The sequence below is a fragment of the Psammomys obesus genome, unplaced genomic scaffold, assembly GCF_907164565.1.
Source record: "Psammomys obesus unplaced genomic scaffold, mPsaObe1.curated_primary_1811, whole genome shotgun sequence".
In the NCBI taxonomy this organism is placed as follows: Eukaryota; Metazoa; Chordata; class Mammalia; order Rodentia; family Muridae; genus Psammomys; species Psammomys obesus.
The window spans coordinates 19,602,229-19,623,573 of NW_026585580.1; the positions used below are offsets into that span (position 1 = coordinate 19,602,229).

The 21,345-nt window shown below is 41.5% G+C and overlaps 1 protein-coding gene across 3 annotated transcripts in view; it reads left to right on the forward strand.

Annotated features, from left to right (window-relative positions):
* The window catches only part of Mrps9 (mitochondrial ribosomal protein S9), a 47,352-nt gene that overhangs the window by 23,839 nt on the left and 2,168 nt on the right, over nucleotides 1-21,345 (forward strand). For all 3 annotated transcript variants that reach the window (XM_055607699.1, XM_055607718.1, XM_055607708.1), the window contains 6 exons: nucleotides 4,110-4,189; nucleotides 12,838-12,905; nucleotides 13,602-13,677; nucleotides 15,934-16,102; nucleotides 16,947-17,055; nucleotides 21,078-21,247. In XM_055607699.1, coding sequence (XP_055463674.1) covers nucleotides 4,110-4,189; nucleotides 12,838-12,905; nucleotides 13,602-13,677; nucleotides 15,934-16,102; nucleotides 16,947-17,055; nucleotides 21,078-21,247 — 672 coding nt within the window. The remainder of the gene's footprint in view (nucleotides 1-4,109; nucleotides 4,190-12,837; nucleotides 12,906-13,601; nucleotides 13,678-15,933; nucleotides 16,103-16,946; nucleotides 17,056-21,077; nucleotides 21,248-21,345) is intronic.

Genomic DNA, 21,345 nt, shown 5'->3' on the forward strand with positions numbered 1-21,345 from the left:
TGTGTGTGTGTGTGTGTGTGTGTGTGTGTGTGTGTGTGTGTGTGTGTAGGCATCTGCATAAGCATACAGGCATGCACACATGGAAATCTGCAGACAACTTGGAGTAATTGGTTCTCTGCTTGCACCAAGTAGGTGCCTGGGCTCAAACCTGGGTCATCAGACTTGAGGGCAGATGCTTTACTCACCGAGCCCTCTCTTTGCTCTTTCAAGTAACTTTTATATTGGATTTGTTATAAGTATTTTAAATCTCTTTCTAAATGTCCTATATTTCCTATTTCTCATTTCTTAGATATGATGGATTATAACATTTAACATTTGTTTCACAGTAGCTTGTGGGAAAATGAATGAATGCTGTGTACATGAAATTTGAAGCTATGCTGTCATTTTTACTGCAATCTGTATGAAACACAGTAACTCGTACCAAGTGGCTTTTCTGACTAATGTTTGGACTAGCAGCAATTTATTCTTCCCTTTCTTGCTGTCTTCTCTTTGCTCCAATTCTTTAGGCTTCCCGCCTATTTCTCTCCATCCCTTAGTTCTCTTAGCATGTCTTAAGAGTTTTGTCTCTTCTGCCCTCTGAGGTCTCTTGGATCCTCGAAATCATACCAGTTTCTCAGTATTATGTTCTCGTTATTACTAGCAGCAGGAATATGACATAGAAGCTTCAGGCCACCCTTGCAAAATGCCCGTGTGTGATTTTTGAAAGTACACCAATATTGCTAGACCTGTCTGACATTGCAGCTAAGTGTATTTAACAGTGTTCCTTTAGAAATAGCAGAAGTTCTGCTTTCTGCTGTCAATTTATTGTAGTTTTTATACAATAAGTCAGTTTGTAGGCATTTAGTAAAGTAACAATGAACTTTAGATTTAGATAGATTATGGTAGTTGTACCACGTTGTTTATTGAAAGATGGAAGCATCTAGGATGAGTTAATGGAAAGCACCTTTCCTGTAAAGTGGTAAAAATATAGGGGAGAATAAAGATACATACCAGGTTGATGACAGAACCAAGAAGGTGCACTGATACTAGACAACCTGGAATTGGAGGAGGCTGGGGATGGTTTAGTGAGACATGAGTGTTAATTTGTATTGATAAAACCTATTGCTCAGTAGTGGGTTTGATGACCTTGAGCCTTTCTGTTCCAAGCACTTAGCCTTGAAAGGTTAGAAAGCAGTGCTGTTAAATAAGGCTAAAGAATTCAAATAATGTGTCATGGTTTTGTAGCTGTAGACACAAACCCAAAGAATGTCTGCATTCTATGCAGATGGCTACCGAATAGTAATACAATTTTGCATAGTGAAATGAAACATTGAGAAAAAATAAGCAAAGCCCCAAGAGTAGAAGTTTTATCAGTTAAGTTCTCTGATTTAAAGTCAGTAGAACTCTATCACTGTTGGATCAAAGAAGCAAAGTTGCAGTTACACACTCTTTGGAAGTATTGACAGCTCCCATCAAGTTCTGTAGAATACACTCGTTGAGGGAGGGGGGATGGAGAGAGAGAATGTGTGAGTGGACCTTGGTCTCCTGTGTGCCAGGCAGACAAGTGCTTTACATGAAGCTTCTGTGGTCCACTATAACATTTTTAAGTGGCAGCCTTCACAGGCTGCTCTAAGAACATAAGCTAGCTAAACTGTCTGAATATAAAACAGTAACGTCATGCAAATTGGAAAACTCTTCTAACATATAACAACAGCATTTATTGAACCTTAGAGTAAGCCAGGCACAATTCTAAGTGCTTCATGTTTTATCTCAAAACTTTCCTAACAGCTTTTTTAGGTACAATTATTTGCCCCATTTGCCTAGACAGGAAGTGGCTGGGCATGTAGCTTGGCTCAAGTAGTGACAGGAATTAGATAAAAAGTAAGTAAAACTCCCTACCCCTCATTGCAACACCTGGAAAAAACAGGGTTTTTTTGTATATTTTTTTTGTTCATTGTATATTCTTAGCTCACGTAGAACCTACTATGTAGACCAGCTAGCCTGAAATTCAGAGAGATTTGCCTCTGCCTCCTGAGTGCACAAGTAGAACACTTTAAGAGACTACAAGAGCATTTCTCTCAGAATTTTAAGTATGGCTTAACACCAGTTGATGTATTAATGTAATTCTCTTTTGATTCAAGGAGAAAACATTTACATAGAGAAAACAATTAATAAAATAAAGCCATTTATTTTTGGTAAAAAGGTTCCAACTACAAATGTAAAGAAGCCTTCTTGGTTTGAGTAGGACTTTTCATGACAAAATAGAAACATCAAATCTTTAAATATGTCATTAAATCCCATTGCATTCAGATACAGCATACATCAGTTATCAACAGTTCTTTGGCAGCTTAACCATTATAATTTTAGAGGAAACACATGGGCCTGGGTGTTTATGCAGCTCAGCTGCAGATGCCTAGCATGCATGAGGTTCCATCCCCAGCACCATGTACACAGTAACTGTCTTAAAAGAATAGGTCAAAACCAAATACTTAGGGAAATTAATGGCACACAGGACCATGTGGCAAATTCAAAGCCACAGGAGACAAAAGCCATGGATGTAGATCAGTGATGAGGAGCACACCTAGCATGTGCAAGGCTCTGAGCCCAGTCCTTAGCAGCAGAACAAATTACAAGAATGCCAGGAAGCCCATCACTGTTCCTGGACTATGGTTGCTTGCCGAGAAAAACTGATAAAGTGTAAGCAAGAAACTGTACTGGAGCGCTACTGTGAGGTTATTATTTGGGTGTCTGAATTCACAACATTAAAATGGAATTGCTCTGAAAATTTTAAGTCATGTTCTTTATAAAAAGTGCTTATGCCTCAGAAGAGCTGAGGCTGAAATGTAAAACACGGAAATTATGTGAGGATATTGCCACCCAGTGACATAGTGGCCAAAATCACACAAGGGAAAAAAAAAAAAATCATGGGGTTTGATATGGTGCTAGCCCATGAATTTGCTATCTTTTTATTTGGGGAGATACAAACCATCTTAGAAAAACTATGGTAATGCATGTTTATATATGCGTGTAGACGTGGGAAATTTTGTGGTTTTTAATCCATTTAAAAAAATATTGGCCATGATGTTTACAGACAATGAATTCTAAATTAAGACATTAACATATGCCAAATTCTGAAGCCAAAACTGGCGATTCACTCTTACAGTCCCAAAACTCAGAAGGTTGAGGCCGGAAGATTACCAGGAATCTGAAGTCAGCCTAGGCTACAGAAAGAGGCACTATATCAACCTTAACCATCTCCCACCTTAAAAAAAAAAAAGCAATCAAAGAAAAATTACCCTTTAGAACCATAGACAGATGATACAGCTAGTAATATTTTATTTTATAAGTCTGAATGTGCCTGTGTGTATGTGTGCCACATTCATGCAGTGCCATGGAGGCTGGAGGAGGGCATCAGACCCTCTGGTGCTAGAGTTATATACAGTTAAGAGCTGCCATGTGAGTGCTGAGAACCAAGTCCTGAGACAGAGTTTTCCTGTGCGACCTAGGCTGCCACAAAACTCAGATCCTCCTTTCAGTGCTTCAGGTGCTGGGATTACACCCAGGTGAGGTTCAGAAGTACCTCAGCAGCGAGCAGACAAAAGACTGGGAGTTGGTGTCTCAGTTTGTCCAATGGTTATGAAAGGAATCTGCTATGACTCCTTCGAGGCCCCTTCAGTTGGTGGCTGCTTTAAGCTCTGAGTGGTTGGTGACGATGGCGTTGGAATAAATGACAGGACAAGCAGATGAGCTGCAGTGGACCTCCTTTGGAGGTCCGGATGCACTCACTGCCAGTTTTCACCTGGAAGATGTAGGACCGAGTATTTTATTCTAATAAAGTGATTTGAGTTTTCTTATGAGATTTTATTTTAAACAAATGAAAAATCTATTTTTTAATAAAATCTATTTTATTTTTAAATAAAAATATTTAATAAATATATTGTTTCATGCTAATTGATAAGAAACAGTAACTCCTAAACATTTACATATAAAATATGCTAAATAATGAATTTTGAGTATGAATACTTTTGATATTTTAGACACTTTTGATATGCTAATCTGAATCACAAGTGTATCCCATATTGTAGTTAGACTCAAAGTTTGCTTTATCTCTGCATCTTTGTTTTTATTAGCAATCCAGTGGGGAGAAGATGGCCGTCCGTTTCATTTCCTCTTCTATACTGGCAAACAGTCATACTATTCATTAATGCATGTAAGTATATTCATTATAAGCTATACAGCTATTCTGGAGACTTCTTTCTGTGTCAGCAATCTTGTGCTGCCTCTGCTATTGCATCAGAATGTTCATCCGTAAGAGAAAGTCGAATGTGCTCACAAGTTCAAGTCCTCTCTGGCCAAGGGGGCCTGGTGCAGTCAGGACTGTCTACCTCCAGACAGATACTGCTTCACTTCTGCTACTCCTGTTAAAGTTGGGCCTTCCATTGGTCAGTGCAGTGTGCGCCAGAGTCTAGGCCACAGCAGCCAGGCGCTGATGTCCTACTGTGCTTCGAGTATACTAGAAAACTTGCCTTGCTGCCATCAGAGAGAGTTGTTTGATAGTGTGCGAATTTGAGGGCAGTCCCCAAAACTGAGAAAAAAGTTGGATGCCAGTATCCATTTTTTAAAAGACAGAACCATTTTATTTTTAGAACATAATGTCAAGTTCTGTTTTATCCATAATGTGATTTTTAAAGCTATAGAAATATTTATGGGGCTTTCCCCATCCTCGGTCAGAGGCTGTAGCCGCTGCGCTTATTCCTCAGCCTTTGGACTATCTGCTGTTTACTTGTGCTTCACAAACCCAACGGATGAAATCCCACTTGTCGGGTACATTTATTTCTGGGGGAAAAAAAGAAAACCTTCTTTTTGCTTTTTGTTGACCTTGGGCAAATGAGCTTCTTGCCCTGGCAGAAATGAAATGAATGACAAATGTAGAGTGTGTCTTTGCTGAGTAATGGGGCTGTGCTCCAGCTTCCACGGAGGCTCCACGTACAGCCTGCGGCTGCCCAAGGACCCCTGCTGCTCATTTAAATAGGTATGTCAAATCTGCCTCCAAACGCTGCTGGTTTGATCTGTGGTAATATTTGTGAAGGTTCCATATGGACTTGAGCCCCCTGCAGTGCTAAGAAATAATGTACAACGCTTCATGGTGCAGACGCAAATTTCCCTGAAAAGGGGTGCAGTGCTGCGCTTTAGCTGTCGGAGGGGATGATGGAGCTGACGCGCTAGGCCTGTCAACTTGTTACACGGATGGGCTGCACGCAGCGAAGCTGCGGAAAATCTGTGCCTTTTAACTTTTCTACTTAATCACGGTTGTAGCATCGCCTTTAGACTGTATGCTACATTAATTCTCTTCCTGCCTTCTGCCTTCATCCCAAGTTTCACGGAAAAAAGTAAAGCACACAGGTCTCACAGAGGAGCCTTATCAAACAGCTGTCATCTGGCAAGCCATTTGCATTTGTTTTGGCTGAAATGGAGCAACCCAAGGGCAAGATATTCTGTTGCATTCCATCATAATGAAGAAATTACACATTGTGTAAGAGGTGGCTTTATTTTTAGTTTGCTTGTGTGCTTTAAAAAGTATTGCTCTAGAAACTGACGAGATAGAATTTTACCATACTTTGACCAAAATGTCAAATTATATATGACTAATAAGAGCTCTTCCCCTGGACCGGGCTGGGTTTTATTCCTCATAGAAGAATTCTTTGGGCTTTTAAATTTTGTTAACTCAGGAAATTCTAAATGTTGGCCAGGTACATCAGCATCACTTACGGCAGATGCCATTAATTAGAGCTGCAGTCACACCCATGTCGTCTCTTAAAGCATACAAATCAGCAGCTTCTGAGGTGCTCGGACTTTGAAATCACAGCTGCATGTTCACTGCTCAGCCTGCAGAAGCACTTTCATGCTGAAGTGAGCACTGCACACCAAGTCCAACTGAAACAGACCAGTTCGCAGGCTTGCTCTCCTTTGTTCTCTAACGTCCTGCAGTGGGGGTATTTTCCCTCTGTCCCCAGGCAGCACGGGAAACAGCCTCTGTAGACTGGCTGACTGCAAAGCCTCAGGAATGAAGCTTTGTTGCTACCATTTGGTTTTGCCAGTATAGTTTTCTGTGAGGATGACACTCAGGGAAAAAGGGAAAAAGACACTCAGCCAAGCAGCCTTTCTCATTCATGTCTGTGACTGGCTATTATTGTGTGAGGCAGGGCAGTCCATGGTCAGACTTTGGACAAGGAAACTGATCTCATGCCTCTGTGCAGTTATGTGAGGAGACCTTTCTGAGCTCCATTAACCTTTCTTATTGCCTGCAGTTGAGCTGAGTCTTTTTAGTATAGAAGGCTGTTTGCATAGTAAGTATGTATACCTCTTTATAGCCAGTCTAAGACAGCCCTAATGCACACTGCATTTAAGAACAGAATATAAGCTAGGTATGGTGAGACATATCTTAATCCCAACACTTGGAAGGCAAAGGCAGGTGGATCTCTGAGTTTGAAGCCAACCTGGTTTACATAGTGAGTTCTAGACTAGACAGGACTACATAGAAAGATGCTGCCTTTAAAAAAAAAGAGTAAAAGCAGTATATATCTTGGCATGACACATGCATATAACCTCGGCATTTATACGGCAGGGGCAAGAGAATTGCTGCAAACTCAAGGTCAGTCTGGTCTGCCAATAGAGAAATTTAGCAAGACCCTGTCTCAAATCTAAAAGAGGGGGCTAGTATATGATGCTTTAGTGGATACTGTTTCCAGTTCATGTACAGTTGGCTCATCAATTTTTTAGGAAGTAGTGAAATTTTTGAGAAAATGCGACAATGAAAAGAAACATGTAGCTTATTTGTTCCTATCAGGAAATGAAATATGATGGAAACATGTAAAGTGAAGGAAATCTTTCTGATCTGTGGGGTGCTCCTACTTTGTCACACTCTGAGGGTTCATTTATAGGTCAATTGGACCCCCAGTTTTGCTCTGGATCTAGTGATTCCTGTGTCTTCAGTTAGCAAGATGTACATATTTAATAAAGAAGTATAAAACCATCTTGACACAACTTCTTAAACAACAAAAAGTGGTTTCAAAAGGTAAGAGACTTTCTGGGTTTTGCAGAGTGGCACTGAATAGCTGAAAGGGCCTAGGTGCTTGACAGCATTGCCTGGACCTGCCTTCTTTACTGAAAATTTATGGTTTCCATTCCCTCAGCAGCCATTTAAACAGTAAGACATGTATACTCCTCAGGCATGAGAAGCTGCAGCCTAGATTTCAAGAACAGAAGGAAAGAGAGAAAATAAAAGAATTTTCCTGAAAAAGCTGAGCAAAGTTATAGGACAGAGAAGCATTTCTAAGGATGTTTTATGTGTTTGTTTGTAAAAAGAAAGTAGGGCAATGGCTTGGTGGCACACCACTTACCTAAAAAATGTGAGGCTCTGGGCTCTATCCCTAGCACTGCGAAATGGAATTGCTGTAGAGCAGATATGCAAGCCATGGCTGGTCTAGAGAGACCCTGTATGTATGACTCAGTGGGATGGTCAGAGGGCTGGGCCAGGCGTGTAGGCGGCTGCAGCCTGTCGCCTTCGCCCTGCTCTCCTGGAACAGCGTAAGCCTGCCCAAGATGACTGTCTTGGTGGCAGATGTAGTAATGGACTGTGTTTTGGGGAGCACTTACTAGAAGTTGAGAGTTGGGTTAGGTTTTTGGGCCTTGTTTTTTGTTTGTGTTTAACTTAGCTATGATAACAAGAAGATGTTTCTTTGGCACAATTTTGTGAATTTTAGTTAATGGTAAGCTGACCACTATTCTTTTGGACATGTGCCAGAGGACTGTTCATCTTGCAATAGAGAAGTGAAAAATAAAGGAGACCAGGGGCTATGGTTCCTTTCAGAGTTGTGCGTCAATGGCCAGATTCCGTAGCTTCCGTTAGGTGTCATCTTCCACCCTGGAAACAAAGCCTTCATACATGGGCCCTGGTTTGCCGGAGAAAATAGTATCCAGACTGTAACAAAGTCATTTGCTCACTATGGGATGTGGTTATCTGACTCTGACATGGGGACCCTGCAGGAATTATTTTTGGTTACTTTATTGGGTTCCTTTTCCTACTACCCTTCTCCACCCCAAATCCTTCCAACCTCCTGACACAAGATAGGAGAGAAAGAAGAGTAGAGAGAAAAGGGGTGTCGATTAGATTACTTCCTGCTCCTTGGGGCAAGTTTGATCTTTGTATTCAGGCTATCCCTACCCAGCAACAAGCACTATAGCAGCCAGCAAGAGCAACAGGGGTGGCAGTAGCTGCTCTTGGGTCTCTGGCATTGATAGGCCCTCTGCAGGGTCCCCAGAATTTCAAATGTAAATTTGTTTTCAGCTGGCAGGATCATGCCCCTGCTAGAGCACAAGACAAACCATGGCTGCTGTAGACATTCTGCAGCAGTCCCATATCCCACACCTGGGATTAAAACAAAAACATATTCATACAACATTTCTGTGATTTCAAAGAAACCAAAATTCTCACTACGGGGGCCCCTTTGTCAAATTTATTTACTAAGACATGACTGGAGTGCCCTTTCCCTGAAATGCTTTCAAGAAAGAACTTGAGACTTAGTGGGTAGACTTTGGAAGTGTTGCATGTTGTACGCCGGGGACTTCTACTAAGAGGGTACTTAGTAAGTACCTCAGGAAAGATTGTGAATAAAGGAATCTGTACGTCTTAAACCTTGTTACTCAAGAGATATGGCCTGCAGTCCTTTGTACCCATATGCTTTTGATATCTCATGAAACCTATGCTAGGACAGGTTATGCAAAATAGTGAAGTCTGTAAATTGTGCTTGCCATCATTACTCAGATACACTTTCTCCAAAGCATGGAGATAAACCCTTGGTTTTAGGCCTGCTATAACTCAGCATTCAAGAATCTTTACATAAGCAGAGCTCACTCAGACCTTTAGGAGAGATCAGACATAAAACTGTGAAAACCAGAGTAGAAACTTAGTATCATGTAGAAACTTCACCTATATTTTGCAGCTAATGGAATATTTTCAGAATGCTACTTTAAATTGATGGAACTATGTGGTTCCTGACCACCCCCACCCCCATACACACACACACACACACACACACACACACACACACACACACACACACACACACGGGAAATGAAGGACTAAATAGCTCATTATATACTTATACTGTTGGGCTAAATTTAAAAAAGAAGTACAAAGGAAGAATGAAAAGCTGTCACTCTGATCTGTATACGTTTTATAAACAGGGTCTGTTTGCCTTGTGAAAAAGTCACTGGCATTTCAGAGATTCTTCTGCCTCTAGAGTGGGCTGCTTGATTGGGCCACTAAAGACAGCAAGCCAGCGTCCTGGGACAAGGTGCTATGGCTTTTGTACTTGGCTTAAATGTTTCTAGATGTTCCTTGTGACCATTTGGTGAATGTTTAAACCTCTTGGATCTTGTGCTGCTGTCTTTAAAAATGCAATTAAAAACAGCTGTGACCAAGTAACTGTTTGACAACTGCATGGAGGGATTGTTTTTAAAAAGCTGTATACCATTGTGCGTGTGCGTGTGCGTGTGCGTGTGTGTGTGTGTGTGTGTGTGTGTGTGTGTGTGTGTGTTCAGTACTCAGGTACCTTTAATGCACATTTTCTTAGTATATGAATAATTTCTATTGTATCCCTTATATACTCAAAGCATGCATTTAGGAAAAAAATGTTTTAAAAATAGGATTTAACTTGCTGCCTCTGTTAATTTGATGGGATCATTTCTTTTGTAGTGGTTCAGATACTATAATGAATGGCTTTAATTTGAGAAGTAAAAGTCTGAGATACTAGTTGTAAGCATTGATGTCCTTGCTGCTGGCAGTGGACTTCGCAGAGTGGCACATGTGGCGAGGACTCTTGTGGTTTCGTTTTGAATGACCTTTTGGATAGGTAGACCATTCACAGAGGGGTGGCACAGGTCTGCGAGTCAATTGCAACTTGAGGTACATCAAAACCTCTCTGAATTACATTGGTGCTTATTTTGTGTAATTTTTGTTTACACCAGCGGTCAAAACACTTGAGGTGATTATTACTGAAATATTAATTCTCTGTGATTCTTTAACAGAGTATGAACTGTCAGTGATTGAGCAGTCTACAATGGCAATTACTGTTGCTTACTATTTTGTATGCCAGATACAACTGACTTTTCCTACGCTGCCCTTCCAGTGGACTGTCATTTGTTGACCCTTCCTAAAACTGGAATTTCTACATGATTAGTATAACCCAAACAAATTGTGGAAGGATACTGAGAGTCATGCTGCTCAGGCTCCAGGAAGGGTTTTTGGTTTAAGAATTCCTTTTCTCACCCTGAGCATCTGGTATTTTCAAATTAAGGCACCTTCCAAATTTGACTCATACATTATGGAAATCGGGTGGCACAAGGGGTGGATAGGCTTGCTTTGATTTTATGAAATATTAATCATAGCTGTGATTAATGATTCAGCATTTCACATCTGGGTTATTCCTGTCATATTTGAAATTACACTATTAAGTACAGTATATAAGCTTAGTTAGGTGGGGTCATTCGAATTCTCTAGTGTCCCTTAAAAATTAAGTAGAAATGTAATAATATACCAAAAGCTACCAGTGATAATGTGTGATGTTGACAGTTCCTGGCATATTTTATGCCCCCAATGATTTTTCTATGCAAATCGGAACACATTTCTTCAGGGAATTGAAGCTATAGAATTTACTTCCCAGAGAACCGATGTTTTTAGCTAACCACAAGGCAAACTCTGAAGAACCGTTTCAAACACTAAGAGAATCCATGGAAGTAGAACATTAACAGTGCTTTCACTGATTTGACTGTTGGAAGCATTTTTGGCCATTGCTATAGGCTGGGCACTGTGCTAAGTTCTTTGCATTCTTTTTCTTATGAAAAGAGTGTATGCAGCTTGGAGAGTTGGTCAGTGTAGATGTGGCTGTGTGCTAGAGGCTCTGGAATCATGTCCCAGAACCTCTTGCTTAAGAAGCCCAAGGAGCAGAAAGTTACTGGGTTTTGCCCAGTCCAGACATTGGTCATCAGTGAGCAGAACTCACTGTGCTTGACATTTAATGCACACTTGCCATGTTTTCTTTTACATTTCTTTACAAAATCATATGTGAGTAGTTATGAGTATAAACATCACCAGAAGAAAATGGTGTCGTGAAAGAATGGTTATAGGAAAATATAGACTTAAAGTGAAAATTAGGCTGACAAAATGGCTTGGAGTGAAGGCACTTGCTGAGTTAAATCCCTGAAACCCACGTGGAAATGGAAAGGGAGAGCAGGCTCTTCAGAGGCATCCCCTGGCCTTCCCACATGGAGTCACATACCAACCACATACATGCTTACACAATAATACATAGAAATCTGAAAAAAAAAATTTAGTGAAAACTGCTTGAAAGCCATTGAAAATGGTGAATTCACCAGCCTGGATTTTGAGGTGTCTTACAGTAGTTACAGTGTTACAGTAGGTAGTGTTGCAGCAATTACAGCTAGTGTTACCGTCGTTGCAGTGTTACAGTAGTTGCAGCGTCATAGTTCAGGTGTCACAGTAGTTACAGTGTTACCATGTTACGGTGTTGCCTATTACAGTAGTTAGTGTTGCAGTAGTTGTGTTACCGTAGTTTCAGTGTTACAGTGTCACAGTAGTTACGGTGTTGCCGTGGTCACAGTATTACCACAGTGACAGTGGTTGTGGTGTTACAGTAGAGTGTTGCAGTAGTTGCGGTGTTACAGTAGTTACAGTGTTGCAGTAGTTGCTGTGTTACAGTTGTTACCGTGTTAAGTGGTTTCAGTGTTACATTTGCTACCGTGTTACAGTGTTGCAGTACTTACAGCTAGTGTTAGAGTAATTGTCTTGGTTAATGTAGAAAGTTAAAGAAACCCCTTCAAGGGGAGGAAGGTGTGTTCTGAGCTAGTGTTCTCATAAGTCACATATCCCTGTCTGCCTTTGAAGATCATGTCTCCAGCCGTTGCAGTCTCAAGTCCAAAACTAGCCGACTCCTTCTTTGCCTGAAGCACCAGCTCAGGCAGTGCCACTTGCACGCTGACATGCTGTCTGTCCACTTGGTAAACATGAGGGAGCTTCCTGTCATGGAAGGCTTAACCTATTGAGAGTGTTGAGAAGTCTTGAGAACTGCTTTTTAGAAACTAGTGTGCTGAAAACATTTTGGTCTGCTACTACTTGGGGTTTCACCCTAATGCAGCTTTTCTCAACCTTCCTGATGCAGCCCCCAACCATAAAATTGTTTTCATTGCTACTTCATAACTGTAAATTCATTGCTGTTATGAATTGTAATGTAAATATCTGTGCTTTCTGATGGTGAAAGGGTTGTTCAACAGTCCCTGTGGGGTTGTGACTCACAGGTTGAGAAACACTGTTTTAACAATGTTGTGTTAGCTGTGGAGAAGCCCAGTGACAGCATTTGCTTAGCATGATCAGTTCTGAGTTTAGTCACTAAGCTATAGGTGTCATAAATTCACTGGGTCTAAAGGGCATATAAGTTAGGACTTTTTTCTTAAGAAAAATTTGTATCCTATTTGTGAAACTGCAGGAAAAGACATAGTTTTCAGGAGTTTTGTTGTTTTAACCATACTCAGGGAGGTGAAATGTAGAAGTTGTTACAGACATTTTTAAGTTAGTTAAAGTAAGTGTAAACTCTCATTGAAATTTCCGCCCCTTTGTTCAGAGGAGAACTAGTTTTACTAAAACACATTTTCATCATATATACTCTGAAACTAGATTGAGGAAGGGGCACTAGCATAAGGGGTACTCAAAAATGACAAAATATATTATCAAGAACATTGTACCATCCCTCTCATGTTAGCTGTGTATCTTGTTTGCCTTAGGAAGTATATGGAAAGGTCCTCCAGCTAGAAAAACACAGAGATCCACTTTCAGAAAAAACTGAGTTCAGGTAAGCTCTTGTCTTCCATTAGTAACATGAGGCCTGAAGTTTGCACAGTATTTCAGCATTAGTCACTAAAGTTAAGCTTCTAAATGTGTGATTTTTATTTAAGGGGAAGCATGCAGAGCTTATTTTTTATGTTACCTCATTACAAATATATGGATTAAATGGTATTTAATCATTCTTTTGGATTATGATGTACTCAGTGTTTTGTATATAGCTGATCAGTCAGCTCCATCAACCTGTGCATCCAGCTTTGGACGGACCTGCTCACATATTTGTTGTACAGAAGATGTCTTAGTTGACTTGTTCAGCTTGTGGCTGTGGCTTTGGGGTTTTGTTGTTATTATTTGTTTTGTTTTAATTGGGACTTTATTACTACCTCAGTTGATAGGAAAACACTGTACTGTGTATGTCTTCTGAGTAAATTACTTAGGCACAGTTTCAAGCTTTAGGGAGTCTGGTAACTTTTAACTGAAGTTTTGTAATAACACATGAAACGCTTAAAATAAAATGTTTGCTCACAGTGTCTTTTCTAAAGTAGACTGAGGAAATGGAGTACTTCTCCAAAATGGTGTATGCGGGAGTACTCCTGAATAACATGAAAATGTGTCTCCACATCATAAATTGCTACTGTGTGTAGAATCTTTTGTGATAGAACTCTAATTGCATGCTTAATTAAAAATATATGTGATATTTTAACAGAGACCTGATTGGCAGCAGATGGCTGATTAAGGAGGAACTAGAAGAAATGTTAGTGGAAAAACTGTCAGATCAAGATGTGAGTAATTAATCTTTTTAATTTAAGGGGACCTGTGTCATGAGAATGCAGACAATTGCTGTATTAAGATCCTAATAGTGATGCTCCTCAGAGCCAGGTGTCCCCAGACACTTACCCTTGTTCTTATACAGCCCTTGTTGATTCTGCAGTCAGGAAAGTGTCACGTCTCGTCTCCAGATCCTCCTCTTCCTTCTGAAAGTGCTCTCATGTCTCCCTACCAGTTGTTTTAGGGAGCAAAGCAGATGTTGGTTTTTGGTCTTTTCAGTAAGGCCAGTAGTTAATTTTATAAGCTAATAATGAATACAAGGAGCCATCAAGTAGAAAAGGATTCAGCCATCTGTAATCTCCTGGTTTACCTCATTCATATGCCTGGTCTACACGGGCAGTGGATTTTATCTTAGGAGCTACACATCAGCTGTTTCACAGACACTTTAGAATGCTGGCTCATGGCTATATTTTTCTAAAACTCACCCCAGATCTGACATAGAATCCTTGGAGAGCCACCCAGGAATCCAAGGTGAAAAAACTCCCTCAGTGACTGTGCCCTGTAAAGTTCGTGGCCCCGCTTTAGGGGCAACGAACACTTAATTGTGTTTGTTGTGTTGAGTTTTCTAATGTCGCTCAGCATTATCAGAGGAGGTTGGACTTGTTACATATTTAGATGTAAATTTATACTCAATAGGCCCTGCTGTGCCAATGGCTAGTACTGATGATGCCTTGCCAACCTACAGGGTTTAAGTTGTGTCCATCGCTTGTTCTCATTTAATACTGGAGATGTCAGTGGCTGGGAAAGTTGCAGTTTGCTTAGACAAGGTGTCAGGGACTTTGCTGGTGGCAGTTCTGGAAGTGATTGGTAGGATCTTGACTGCGGAGCCCTGCTGTGCAGGAATTGAATTGGAAAGATCTGCTTCTTCAGTGAATGCATCATTTCATTTTCTTCCTGTTTTTCAGCCACCACTTTGATTTTTGTAAAATTTGTGGATTTCTGTCTGCTTTTTTCATTTTGGAAGTTCTCTAAGGCGTTCTCTAAGCATATAGCTATGAGAGCAGACCACAGCTTAGGTGGTAACCCTCTATGCTTTCAGAGTGTCTGATATTAGCAGAAGTCCTGGAACGTGTGTCTGTGAGAGAGCTGAGGGTAGTGGTAGTAGACGGTGGCCTCCTGAACCATAGCCTAGTTCGTGAGCAAAGCCGTGTCATATGCAGTGACCCACTGAAGGTTTGTTAAGGTCCTTGAGAAGGAACTTTGAGAACAGCTTACTGCAAAGACAGCTGTGTAACGGGGGGGAAGCGGGAAAGCCTAGCAGCATGGACCATGGACCCTGGCTTGGAATGTACATGCCTTCCCTTTTATTCCTGTCTCCAGGACGTTGTATATCAACAGCTGTTTAAATTCTCATCAAAATGGTGAGATTCTTAAATATTTCATGTTGTCATTGATGGCTTTCCCCGGAAAGGCGAGTGTGGCAAAGTTGGGTGTGACTTTGGGGTTGGCAAGGAACAAATAAGTCATCAAAATCTGGGCTCCACGATCCATATTAACTAAGGCTCTTAAGTGTAGTTGTTCCTTCTCCACAGACACTCCAGAGTGATTATTCTGACTTCTAATTTTAAGGGTTAATACCAAGTTGTTTACTTTCTAATCACATGTTCAAGAACTATTAAAAAAAAATGCACAGAGTAGCAAGGATAATTTATTTCAAGAGGTTGCCCTTTAAGTCAAGTATCTCTTGAATTTTTAAATAGCTTGATTGTTCGGTTTTAAAGGAAATCATAAACATTAAAGTAACACAGCTTGAACAGCCAAAAATATATTTGCCAAATGTATTATGAAATATAACTTAAGGAGAACATTTTCTCAAAATCAGACTTTTGCTATTTATAACTGACTGGAAAATATTTCTAATGTTCCTTTTGAAGCATTTTTATTGACCGAATAGAAGTTATTCTTTTGAAGATAATCTAAATATTTTTAAAATAAATTTAAATATCAATTTCATAATTTCCTAATGCAGAGAAAATGATTTTTGAATGATAAATCCCTTTGTTTTTTGAGAGGAAAGCTTAAGTACTAAAGACCCATGGAGAAAGGGATGCATCCGCACGCTGTTTTAAAGCAGCATGAAGATGCAGAAGTGTCATCCTGTCAAAATTCATCAAGACAAGCAGCATTGGAAAGATCAAGTATACAAAAATAGCAAAACTTTAGCAAATGCAATTACACTTGCTGCTTCTAATGAATTCTATTGTCTGCAGTATGCGCAGTTCATTCGACTGCTGGAAAAGTTATTGACATTGCCATGCGGTCCTGCCGAAGAAGAATTTGTGCAGAAGTTCCGCAGAAGTATAACTATTCAATCAAAAAAGCAACTGATTGAACCTGTGCAATATGACGGGCGAGGCCTGGCCTTCAGCACCGGCACAGGTAATGACCCTCCACAGCGAGGCTTCGGCTCTCCAGTCAGGACTCACACGCTGCTTGTTCTTATGCTGTTGCTCTCCAGGACCCATTTGCTTTGTTGGTCATTGCTATGCTACATTGGGTTTCCTAATTTTAAGGTCCTATGGGTGGGGGCTGTTCTTTAAACTGAACTTAGAATGTTGCAAGAGAAAGAGCGGACCCACAGCTATGCAATCATTAAACTACTTCATGTTTTCAACTGGTAGAATCAACAAAATATTTGTGATAAGGGATTGTTCTCAGAACTGCAAATGCTCAGTGAATCTGCGTTTCAGACTTAAACATTTAACGGGAAAGCCCGAGGCCTCAGCCCCACTCTCCTGGGTTAGGAGGGCGTGAGGGTGGCGGTAGACACGTTCCTTTTGAGATTTTCTTAAAGATTTAACCTCATTGATTTTTCAAGTTACCTTTGAATGTCACCTCTCTTAAGGATTCCTGTCCACTCTTCCAGTTGTGTAGATCAGGCCGGCCTTTAACTCACAGAAATCCACCTGCCTCTGTCTCCGAGAGTGCTGGGATTACAGGCGTGCACCACTGTTCCCGGCTTGATTCATTTTTATTATAAGAAACGTAATATGAGGTGATTGCTGTTTCTGTAGCAAGACAAATGAATGCAAATGACTTGGTTTTTGAAACAAATTTTAAATCATTTGCGTTTCTGAAATGGAACTGAAGAACATAGTTGCCTCACAGTCAGTTTTGTTACCTAGAACTCTCTCTCTGCAGGCTCACATGGTAGGGAAAGTGATCTTACTCTGGCCCTCTGAGGCAGGACCCTGAACCACTCATGGCTTTTCCATCCCTGCAGGCAGGAGGAAGAGCGCCACAGCAGAGGCCGTTGTCTATGAGCATGGAAGTGGGAAGATCCACGTGAACGGAGTTGATTATCTGCTTTACTTTCCCGTCACACAGGACAGGTGTGGGTTTGATTCCTGCTTTTTAAGAAAAGCATGCTTTATAATTCATCATCATAATTAAGAAGACCCGCAGTTTTCTGAATGTTTATCTGAAGGATTATTTCTCTGTACTAAGAAACCAGCTAAACAAAAACTATTGCTATTTTTCTAGGTCGTTTTTCAGATTTTTAGAAAAACATTCCTAGAAGCCCCTATTAATTGACTCATTTTGTCGGATCCCACTGGAATTTGAATATTGTGAGGCTTATCTCGCGTTCTGAAATGCAGAGTATGCCAAAACATAAGGAAAGCACACCTTCTGACGAGAAGACAGGTGTTCACAGAAAGCAGCAACCCCAGCAACCAACTCTGGCTCCTTAATTGACAAGGCTGAAAAGCAAGGGGAAGTAAGAGCAGGTCTCTGTGGCTTACACTGCAGAGAAAACATTATGAAATGTCTGCTGTGTCCCCTTCAGCTTTCTCCTGCTGGGGGAGTTAATTGTACATGTATAGAGGAAGCAAAGAAACCTGGGGTGTGTAAAGTCAAAATACAAGTTTTGCTCCATTGATGATGCTGTGTGTGTTATCCCAGAGAGGTTGACATTGTCCTAACAGGCATTGGACATCTTTGGTCCGCTTGTTCTCCTCCCCTTGGAGCTCTGAGGGAGCCGCCATGTAGAGCTCTTCCTGATGATGGTTATCACTTCAGGAGTGGGTTTGTGTAGCAGGAGCTAAGGCCTGTCTCCTAGCTTCTACTTTGTTTCCGGAGAGTGCTGATGCATAAAGGGGCTGAGCTCCTCACACCATGCTTGTGTGAGGAAGCAAGGGTTCTCCTGAAGTGACAGAGTAGTAGCTACCTCAGGAAATGTGCGTTTCTTGTCTTTGTATGTGTTCCTCTGTCAAGAAGGACTTGGTTCTTTACTCTGCGATCACCCACACTGAAATAGATGGAAGAAGCTTAGGGAAGGCCAGGGGCCCACAGCGCAGAGCGGTGGCTTCACTAGCAACAGCAAGGAGTGGCAGTTGGTGGGCGGCCTGCCTGTTACTTGATGTTCAGATGCAATTCCTGATGGTCTAACAGCAACGTTCAGCATAGCTTGCTCTGGCAATTCAGCTACAATGTAAATCTTTTACACACGCACTCACACCCACTCATGTTCCCCTCGTATCTCATGCTTTTGAGATATTGCATAGCTCTGCTTGGCCTGGAACTTGCTCTGAGACCCAGATAAGCCTTAGACTCAGAAAGATCCTCCTGCCTCTACTTCTCAAACACTGTGATTAAAGGCACATTCACCACTCCTGGCAGCTTCCTGGCAGCTTCAGCTTTTAGTCTGAAGTCAGCCAGCAGCAGTGTCTCTGTCTTGTCCTAGGTATGGACTAGACGTCAGTGCCTTCTGAAAGGATTTCTGTTTGGGAGGTCTGGCACTGCTCTTAGTGGGGAAGGACACTCAGACCCTCTGATTGACCTGAAGTAGCTGTGGGGACTAAGGGACACCCTGTCAGCCATGAATAGCCTCTTTTCAGAGAAGGAGAGCTGGTCATTACTAGTCAGCAGTGGAAAGACCGCTGAGCAATGGAGACAACAGAAGCAAGGATCAGGGCCTGTTTCTTAGCTGTGCAGCTTCCGTCAGGGAGCCTCCAGCTTGGCAGAGGGCGCTGAGCTGCTCATCCTGAAGTCACTGGGCCCTTCACCCTTCCAGGGCTATTTCTGTAAGGGCTGCGGTTTTTACAGACAGAGAGCGGATTATAAGGAAACTAATTTGCCTTCCTAGTGTCATCAGATTTTTAAAAATTATTATTTGCTCAAACATGGATTGATGTGTGTGAGGTACTTTGGGATAAAGAAAAGTTGATAACCTTTCTGGAAAGCAGTACTCACTGATATATGTGCTAACCATGTAGCAGAAGGAACAGGCTTGCATTTAAAGCAGCTACACAAAAATAAGTGTCTGTGTTTGGTCCCAGAGGAGTAGCGTTCAGAAGAAACCGTTTATTTATAACTGTTTAAAGTATGCCAGTTCGTACAGCCAAAACAAAGTGTGGTTCTTGTAATTAAGGAGCTCATAGATGCTCCTGAGAGAAGAGGCAGAGCTGTGAAGTCATTTCCTTTGATGGATCTCATAGTATGTGCTGGTTTACAGTCCCATTTCCTTAAAATTGGCACCAGTGGAACCATTATTGCCAATTGTTAAAGTTTTGGGTGGGGTTTGTAGATTGTCTTTTCCACGTAGTATCCCAACTTCCAGCTTCTGCAGACTCTTGGTCATCTTTTTTACCTTGACCAGTCTGCCTCCATTACTCTAATGTAGCTCCAGAAATTTTATTATGTAATTTGTTTTCTCTGAATTTTGGTCTAGTGCTTATATAAAGCATATGTTTGGGAATATTAAAACCTTAAGAATTGAGACAGAGCGGCCTGGAGAGATAGCTCAGTGGTTCAGAGCACTGGCTGTTCTTCCAGAGGTCCTGAGTTCAATTTCCAGCAACCACATGGTAGCTCACAACCTTCTGTACTGAGATCTGGCACCCTCTTCTGGCATGAAAACAGAGCATTCATATACAAAAAATAAATAATTAAATACTTTTTAAAAAAGAAAAAAAAAAGTTATTGGGGCCTAGAGAGATGGCTCAATGGTTAAGAGCACTGACTGATCTTCCAGAGGACCCGGGTTCAATTCCCAGCATCCACATGGCAGTTCACAACTGACTGTAACTCCAAGATCTGATGCCCTCATACAGTTTTACATGCATGCACAACACCAATGCACATAAAAGTGAAAATAAATAATTTTTAAAAATTGAGACAGATAAATGTTGACGGTCCAAACAAATGGTTGTCTACACCTCTTTTATAGCTTCATTTCTTTGCACTACACTTCCTGTCAGGTGATGCAGGGACTTCCTCAGTGTATGTGGGGGACAACCCCACTCTGTCCTGCAGTGGCAAAATTTGGTTATCAGTCTCTGGTTTTCTTAGTTTTTATAATATGGCTACTGCTTGCAGTGGCATAGCTAGTTTTGTTTGGCTGGCTTAAGTATTCTGTCAGAGCAGGGCAGGTTTATGTACTGTAGGATTGGCCCATCCTTGGATGTGCTATTACAAATACAGTTTGCCATTGCCTGGAAGTGCTTCTGTGGGTTGCTTGCAGGACCACAGCTTTTCTCACATAGTGTGAAAGTTGCATTTGACTCTCCAGCTGCTTCAGCTCTCAGCTAAATGTAAAGTCAGTTTTATTTGGGCTTCTAGAAGCTACAGTCTAAATAAAAGTTCCAGAAGTGTAGCTCAGGGAGAGTGCTTGCCCAGTTCACATGAGGCCTTGGGTAAATAAATAATTTAAGAACTTAGCAGAGGTAAAGGCAAAGTAGCAGAACCCAATTCTTTTGCAGAGATGGCAGTGAGCATCATACTGACAAAAATGGTGTTTAGCGGGTGCTTGTTCACCTGAGGCTCAGGACCATGCTTGTGGGGCTGCTCCTGGGTACCTACCTTTGGTTTGCTCGCTGGTCCTGAAGGAGCAGGCCTGCCTGTGTGTGCATCTGAGACAAGTATGGGAGGAGGTAACTTGGGGTGAGAGAAAGGGAGGCGTGTTCACTGTGGTGTGGTCACTTTGAAAACAGCGTCACACATTATGCAGGAACAGAACATTTAGGAAAGCCAAATGGTATTGGCTATGTATTTCTTGAGAAGGCCTATTAATTTATACCCGATTGTTGAATCCAAAGGTGGATTCAGCAGGTTAATGGTGCTCCCCAGCTGTAAGGCTCCTTACAGGGTGATTTTCACAACTTTCAAGGTTCTCATGAGATAATCAATAAACAGCAGGAGTTTCTGTAAGTACACTACTCTACCCTGTCCCAAACATACCCCCCCCCCCAAAAAAAAATCTTTGAACCATGCATAAGCAAAGCATTCCAAACCTCAGGAGGATCCGTGTTTCTGTGAGTAGTGTAACCACAGCAGGCATCATGTGGTTTGTGTAACCATTCACAAAGTTCTGTCTTCATGGGAGCCTTAATCCATGTATTGTGCTGTGCCGTAGAGAACAGCTGATGTTCCCTTTCCACTTCCTGGACCGGCTGGAAAAACACGATGTAACCTGCACAGTCTCTGGAGGAGGGAGATCGGCGCAGGCAGGAGCCATACGCTTGGCAATGTCCAAAGCTCTGTGCAGCTTCATCACTGAGGATGAGGTTGAGTGGCTGAGACAAGGTAGGTGTGTGTGTGTGTGTGTCTGTGTGTGTGTGCCCGAGAGTGTGTGCATGTGTGTGCAGTGGCTGAGACAAGGTAGCTGTGTGTGTGTGTGTGTG